The sequence below is a fragment of the Drosophila biarmipes genome, chromosome 2L (genome assembly GCF_025231255.1).
Source record: "Drosophila biarmipes strain raj3 chromosome 2L, RU_DBia_V1.1, whole genome shotgun sequence".
Lineage (NCBI taxonomy): Eukaryota > Metazoa > Arthropoda > Insecta > Diptera > Drosophilidae > Drosophila > Drosophila biarmipes.
Window position 1 is genome coordinate 19,560,853 of NC_066612.1, and position 7,672 is coordinate 19,568,524.

Consider the following 7,672-nt stretch of genomic DNA (forward strand, 5'->3'; position numbering starts at 1 on the left):
CCTTGGCAATGGACTTGCGGCAGATGCCAGTGTAAGCTCGACGGGATCGGAGGTGCTGCGCCATCCGGAACAAAGGATAATCGAGAGTATTGCGCAGCTAACGGAGTCCCATCGTCGATAAGGCCTATAAGTAATTCCTTTTTGATTACTTGCTCTGGGGTAGAACGCGACTCATTCGTTTGATAAGGGATCGCAACATTTGGCGATCAGACGGACTACCGTTTGAACTTTGAGTCGCGTACACGCATTGATAATCGTGAAATTTATGCGGGCGGGACCTGAGGACGCACATATGTGTGTGTAGAATCTCTGGCTATTGGGGTCGCCCGCTGTTATCATCTAACTTTTCTGCATGGTACATTTAAGGGTATACTGTTGTGGTGAAAAAAAGCCTGTCCGGCTTTTCTTTTATTTTCAGGAACTAAAAAAGATAGGATACTCTGATCTAGGGTCACAGTCCTAGTTCTTTCATTTTCCACCCACATCACAAATTTCATATTCTTTAAACGGGTTCAAGGATCCCGGGACAGTTTCCCCTCGATAAGTGTCCAATAATTTGAATAGACTGGGACCAGGTATTCTACGGTCGGGACTCTAGGGTTTCCTACTTCGCTCGGCTTATCAGTTGTTGTCGAGATTCCGATTCGCGGCATCAGCATCCCAGGCCGTCGGTACGTTCAGTCAGTTCCTGCTCGTCGATCGGTGTGAACCTGAAGAACCGTCAGTCCCGAGGGCCCTTAAGAAGCTTTCGTGTTATCAACAGTGATAATTGCGCGCGTGTGGGCGTGGGAGGCTGGCAGTGAGAACGGTGTATTTCGATTCTGGGAGGTGTGTGCAAAAAACTAACGAGTTCCTGAGGGTATTCGAAAATCTCAGGTTAAACCCTCCCATATCTATACGGAATACGGCAGTTCACGGTGTGGCCGCGTGTTTAGAAAAAGCAAATCAAAACGGAAATCACAAAAGGAAGAAAAACAGAACGGAGAAACTCAGTTGTATATAGAAGAAAAGAAATTATACAGCACGTACGCGTTCGCGTAATCAATGATTACGCCTACAATAAGTATATGCGGGCCGATCGATCAGCCAGAGGAAACTAGTTGAATCTTTGTGTAATCTTCGAGGGGTTCCAGCAATCGCTTAGGTAAACTAGCGATTCTGCGAGGTGCAACGAGGTTAGGCGTTTAATCAATAAGAAATCTAGTAGAACACCTTGGTGTTTTCAGGGTTTCCAAATGTGTTTCGGAGCCGCATATGGATCTATTTGTTTTCTCTTCTATTTACTTCAACATTTGTTTGAGCCATTAAAATGCCAAGTTCAAAAGGCATCAAACGCGGCGCGTCTAAACAAACAACCCGTAAGATAATTCGACTGAAGGATTAATGCGAGAACAATTCGTCGGAGTTGTTGTTGCTTCTGCCGTTCAATTGAGTGAACTTTCCGTTCGATTGAGCGCAATTGATTAACAGATTAATGAGCCGGGGAGCGCAAGATGCTCTCTATTATGATTATTGTAGCCGTATCACTTTTAGAGAATGCACGGAGCTGGGAACTCAGCATAAGTGGAATTTTTATTATCAATTAGCCGAGAGTAACTAGTTCAAGGTCATCGTGGGCCTAGCACCTAGAAATCGGGACAACAAACAAACCGAAAAAACACAACAATAACATAATAAACATGTTCTTGAACCGAAAAACCCAAAGGAATCGAAAAAGTGTTCATTATCAAATTGAGTGTAATTGATTTGATTAATTGAGTGAGTGTCAGCCATGAGAAGATAGGAATTCTGTTTGTGTTTTTCATTATTGGATTATCTCAAGACTGCAGACGAAAATAATATAAAATAATGGACGGGCCCCCAAATCTCAAATGTTCAGCCAATAATGCAAGGTTTATGCAGTTATAAAAAGAATACTGTACAACCAAAATACATTTGTGTAATTTTTAAATAAGCAACAAAAAAACCCCAATAAAAAAAGTAGTGAAAAGTGTTTCTAATTTTATTTTAGAATAAAAGAAAGGATCTTTTAAGGCTAAGCCTTAAACCCAACTGGAAGAATTGAGAAGCAATTCAAAATTTTCATCTGTCTTGAGAATGGCAGACGGTCCCGAAGAAAGTGATCATCGGAGTCTCAGTAATTGGGGTAATGTGAGCGATACGAATGGCACAATTCACCTGACCAAGGATATGGTTTTTAATGATGGCCATCGATTGTCCATTACAGTCTACAGGTGAGTGCTACATAAAAAACCACATTTTACTACCTTATCACCCAGATCACCACCCATGTTTTCATTTGAATATTCTTCAGACCTTACATTCGAGGCTTATCAACTTTGACTTTTACTATCTGTAACACTTTTCCAAGTCCAACCTATCAATCGATGTGCAGGTGTGGGTGTCGCAGCTTGAGTCTGTATTCAGCCGTATATTCTTCTTATAAATACCTATAAATCATCTCTGGTTTCTCCTCCGATGTCTGGCTTTCTGTCTGAGATTCAATCATTTTGACTTGGAATTTGAACTGTGCGGTTCATTGCAGGGTTCACTTTTTCTAAGTGCCAGCGATTCGACTAATCGATTAAGAGTGAGTCGCGAGTTAGACGAGGCGTAGAAAGTGATTTACATGTTACAGAATATTTTATTATATCCGGCTTTTAAGTACTTATATACCGACTGCTAATTGCAACTTTGGAGCTTCAATTTAAATAATGTTTCTTTGCAGTTTATATGGTGTTGAAGGTTTAACTTGGGCTTGAGACATAATTGTTTTCAATGATTTAAAAAGTCACCTATGAACTACATTTAAAGATGAAATACGTATTTTGCCAGTAAAACTTCTTTCGCAATTAAGTGACTTGAAAAGGACATAAATTGTATGGGCAGATCTTCTACGGCTGATACTCATTTCTTCAACAAGCTTAGCTCTCCTAACTGCACTTCGATGACCCACTTCTCGAGCACACGACACCCACGCCCTCACCCACCTTTGGGAAAACCTCTTTAATTTCCCACTCACCAACTTGATCGCTTCTGAACCCCCTCCCACACCATCGCCCCCACTACCGCTCCCCGTTCCGCTTCTCACATGGTCTTTCATTTGGTTCAGCATTCTGTTTGTGATCTCAACAATTGGCAATAGCACCGTGCTATACCTGCTGACCAAGCGGCATCTACGAGGACCCTTGCGGATTGACATTATGTTAATGCACCTGGCCATCGCCGACTTAATGGTGACGTTACTCCTGATGCCAATGGAGATTGTTTGGGCCTGGACGGTGCAGTGGCTCTCCACCGATCTCATGTGCCGATTGATGAGCTTCTTCCGCGTTTTCGGTCTGTACTTGTCCAGCTACGTGATGGTCTGCATATCGCTAGACAGGTGAGTCCGCAGCTCCATTGACTGTCGCTAATGGACCAAATTGATAGCCAGAAAAGGCGGCTCAAAGTGTCAATCGATGGCTGACGGCTTTCTCACCACCTGGCTTGGTTCCTCTTGTCTCCATCAGATACTTCGCCATCCTGAAGCCACTGAAGCGGTCCTACAATCGGGGACGCATCATGTTGGCCTGTGCCTGGCTGGGCTCTGTCTTGTGCAGCATTCCCCAGGTGAGTCCAAGTCCCGTGATACACCCGGGCAAATTAGCAAGCAATTTAGAAAACACTATACACTATCTATATAAACCAAATAAGTCTCGAATACTATAATTTTTCATTACTTGGGCCTAATTACCATGCCTCTCCGACAGGCCTTTCTCTTCCACCTGGAGGAGCATCCCAAAGTTCCAGGCTACTTTCAATGCGTCATCTTCCACTCGTTCAGGAGCGACTTTGAAGAGAAGCTCTACCAGGTTGCCTCGATGTGCAGCATGTACGCCTTTCCCCTGGTCATGTTCATCTATTGCTACGGGGCCATATACCTGAAGATCTACCGGAAGAGCCAGCGCGTTCTGAAGGACGTGATCGCCGAGCGATTCCGACGCTCCAACGACGACGTCCTCAGCAGGGCCAAAAAGCGCACTCTCAAGATGACCATCTCGATCGTGATCGTGTTCATCATTTGCTGGACCCCGTACTATACCATCTCCATGTGGTACTGGATGGACAAGCACTCCGCGGACAAGATCAACCCCCTGGTCCGGAAGGCTTTGTTCATCTTCGCCTCGACAAACTCCTGCATGAATCCCTTGGTCTACGGACTCTACAACATTCGCGGGCGTATGAACAACAATAATCCAGTGAGTATGGGTATTGAGCCTGTAAATTAGAAAGTATATACCACTCTTAGTAAATTTAAGATACTTTAGTTAAGACCTTTTTAACCTCACTTAGAGTTTGTATATAATGTAATGTTTTTTTTTTTTACACTGTTATTTACCTTCACAGTAAATTATAGTGATATTAGTTAGGGTTTCAAAAAAAATAGAAACTAGAAGAAGTCTAAAAAATAAACACAATCACTTTCCAATACATTTTTCTTTCCCAGTCGGTGAACAACAGGCACACTTCGCTCTCCAATCGCCTGGACTCCTCCAACCAGCTGATGCAGAAGCAGCTGACCAACAACTCGCTGCTCAATGGAAAGGGTCAGGCGGTGGCGGCGGCAGTGGCGGCTACTACAAAGTTGGTCAAAGTGGTGGATCTGAGGGGCACTGCCAACTCCAACGGATCTGCTGCATCAGCGGGAAACGGGGTCACCGTGCCCCGGACGCCTCCTCCGCTGACAGTATCCATTGCCCCGCTGGCCAGTGACGACGAGGCCAACGACGATTCCAGCCTCAGTGCGGTCACCATCAGGTGCCAGGATCCATCCAGGTTCCGCCAGAAGTAATTTCGGTCTCTACACCCTTTCCTACCTTCTTGTCATCCTCATGAACTCATCCCTTGCCTAAATGATTTACAGCAGCTCCTAAAAAATCACTTTTCCTTTTCAGTTTCGCCATAAAAAGTTGTGTTTTATGTTGCGGTTTAAGGGTGCAATCTATGTAGCTTAATGCAAAGAGGGCAAAATGTTCTTAATTCTGTTGTTGGGGTTATTCATTAGAGCAATATCTTAACTATGCAATTTTTCAAATTAGGTAATTAATGTTTCATTATTTTCAAAGATCGTGTGTGCTCCTGCCTTTATTTATACATTTTTATTTAAATCAACCAAACTATTGTCCAGTGTTTAGCTGATCTTGTATTTAACAAGAAAGTCTTATTTCAACGTGTATTAATCACACCTGCAAATGATGCAACATCTTGTAATAGACTATCTTTATGGAACCTATCTTTTATTGCATCCCTGACCAAACCTTAGACCATTTCGGCTAATGCAGGATTACATCATTTCCATGCCCCAAAAGCTCACCCACAAGGGATCCACTCCAAAAGCCATTACCACAGCCGCACTTCACTTTATGTCAACTCATCTGGGCATCAGCAAGAGCCAAGTCTAAATTAATATATGCTTTCAGCTGTGGCGACTCCATCGAAATGACCAGTGTGGTTAAGTAAACAATAACAAGTAGAGCTCCGAGAGCAACTGGATCAATTAAGCGATCTGCTACTGTTCATCTGGAGAAGTCGGTTGGAACAAAGGGCATTTAACTTGCTAGCCAGCTTAGTTCGGAATTTTCATCATAAATTCTTTTGGCATTTGCATTTAGCTAGCTACAAATTAAAATGTTTTCAAGACAACAAACGCCGAAGCAGGAAAGATACAAATTCCGATTTAAAATCGCTATGTTTGGGACCACTAAATGTTCGGAAGTCAAAGCTTTGGCATAGGAAATACGCTTAAGATGTAGAACCGCTCACTATTAGATTTACCCTAGTTAGTCGGATTATTGCTTAATTTAAAATAATTTATTCGTAACAAATAATTATAAACGAAGTCGAAATAAAAATTCGTGGAAAATTATAGAAAACATCAAGACAGCCACTGGAATTCTGATCTTCAACTGGGAAGGGCCCAAAATGTCGATGTTGTTGCTGCTGAGATTTTGTTAAGCTGGCGTTAATCACTAGCTTTATGGCCTGAGCCCTGCACATTAATTATACACTCGTGTCTCGCGTCGACGGACTCTTTAATATTTTTATTGAATAATTAAGTTTGGATATGTGGGCAAACCAGTTATACCTCTGGGATAAGATAGTGACTTGACCTTTAACTACACTTAATTATATTGTTACCAGAAGAAAAAAGGGGCTTCGGTGGGATTTAATACAGAAAATCAAGTAACGAGGACTTTCAATTTAAATGAGAGCTGAAAATACCCAATAAAACTTGCAGAAGTAGAAGCCCTAAAACTTAATTGTAATACATATCATACCATTTCCCAGGAAAAGCTTGACCAACTCTCCTGGCTTGTAGAAGTTAGCTTCAATCAATCCATATCCCGCCCACGCCCACTAATTGCCCAGGTGCAAGGCAACTGGTCTGGTCGGCGTCATTGGCTAGGTAACCCAATTAGCCGGCAAAGACATAAAGTGACAATATTTTTTAGTGCAACTGAATGCCCGGCGACACTCCCCCACCTAGCCAGGGTCTTAGAAAGTGGCTCACTTTCGTTACACTGAACAACAAAGTCACGCTCGCTGGGAAAACACTCGATGAGCCACATAAAGAGCAGGAAGAATGCGTGTAATCGAATCTTGAAGACCGAAAAATAAACATGTTAATAATACAATTTTATGATTAATACGCAGTGAACTGCAACTCAGGGGGTGGAGGTGAGAGGCAGGGTATTTTGAGCAGGGGAGATGGGATGATGGTGCTGTTGTGCTGTTGTGCCGTCGAAAAGTGCGTGGGACGTCTTACCTCGTAACCACTGACGAGGCTGGGAACAACGAGCCGGCGCACAACCTGAAGGGGATTCGGCGATGGAGGCTTATTTATAAATCACGCACATAATGAAATTTCAGCAAGTGGTCGCCGCTGTCCGAAAAGCGGCAAAATATGCGGCGTTGATGGGGGACTGTGGGATACCATCTCGATCTCGGGGTGTGTCCGCACCGCATGTCCATGATATATGCACATCTGCATAATGCTCCCCGGCCAACTGTCCGCTGACATGACGGCGACATAATGACGAACAGGTCACTCCCACTCCCCCTCCAGGAACTTTGGATCCCGGCATACTTGGGACACTGTCGTGTTACGCATCAGTCTCGTGTCAACAGAAAAAAGGGACAGGGATGGGGAGGGAGACACTTGTACTCTGCATAAGTAGCCATTAATAGGTGCCATGTGCATATCATTTTGGGTCTAGTTTTACGAGTAGTTCGGCTGTTTTAAATGCCTTCGCAGAGCGTGCCGTTTATTTACGATCTTCATTTCAAAAGAGCAAAGTCTGGCAACGGGGCTCCGTCTCCCTTCTGATTTGAGGATCGACATGGGATGGTAAATGGAGGAGGTCGAAAACAAGGCTGGATGCATTGTCGAAAAAGGGTTCACATGGATGCGATTTAATGGCCTTAAACAAACTACATTGTAAGCATGTTTCGGAATTGAATTTCAGTTTAATGGCTCAAACACTCCACAATTAGGGCAGTTTAAATTAGGGAGTTAATAAAAAAATAATTTATTTATCTGTTCATTTAGTTAATTACGTACAGAAGTGCCTAAATGCAAATCCGCTTTCAACAACTGTATAAATTGAATGTAAAGTAATGTAAACTTGTA

The 7,672-nt window shown here is 43.1% G+C and overlaps 1 protein-coding gene across 3 annotated transcripts; it reads left to right on the forward strand.

Moving 5' to 3' along the window:
- Positions 1–14: 14 nt before the first annotated feature.
- On the forward strand, positions 15–5,921 carry LOC108034139 (gonadotropin-releasing hormone receptor). 3 transcript variants are annotated; one of them, XM_044094295.2, is made up of 7 exons: positions 15–130; positions 2,012–2,234; positions 3,113–3,385; positions 3,513–3,612; positions 3,753–4,241; positions 4,490–4,830; positions 5,463–5,921. In XM_044094295.2, exons 2-7 carry the CDS (start codon positions 2,098–2,100, stop codon positions 5,500–5,502), a joined length of 1,380 nt encoding a protein of 459 aa, XP_043950230.1. In that variant the 5' UTR covers positions 15–130; positions 2,012–2,097; the 3' UTR covers positions 5,503–5,921. The 3 variants fall into 3 exon arrangements, with proteins under 3 accessions (XP_043950230.1, XP_016964422.1, XP_016964420.1); XM_017108933.3 differs by lacking the exon at positions 15–130 and adding an exon at positions 456–828 and having other exon boundaries at positions 4,490–4,839; XM_017108931.3 differs by lacking the exon at positions 15–130 and adding an exon at positions 457–828.
- Positions 5,922–7,672: the final 1,751 nt, after the last annotated feature.

Excerpts from the sequence above, each read along its gene's own strand:
- LOC108034139 (XM_044094295.2), top strand. The coding sequence starts at position 2,098 with ATGGCAGACGGTCCCGAAGAAAGTGATCATCGGAGTCTCAGTAATTGG. Across the intron at positions 2,235-3,112 it reads TTGTCCATTACAGTCTACAG|CATTCTGTTTGTGATCTCAA; the intron begins GTGAGTGCTACA and ends CATTTGGTTCAG. Across the intron at positions 3,386-3,512 it reads GTCTGCATATCGCTAGACAG|ATACTTCGCCATCCTGAAGC; the intron begins GTGAGTCCGCAG and ends TGTCTCCATCAG.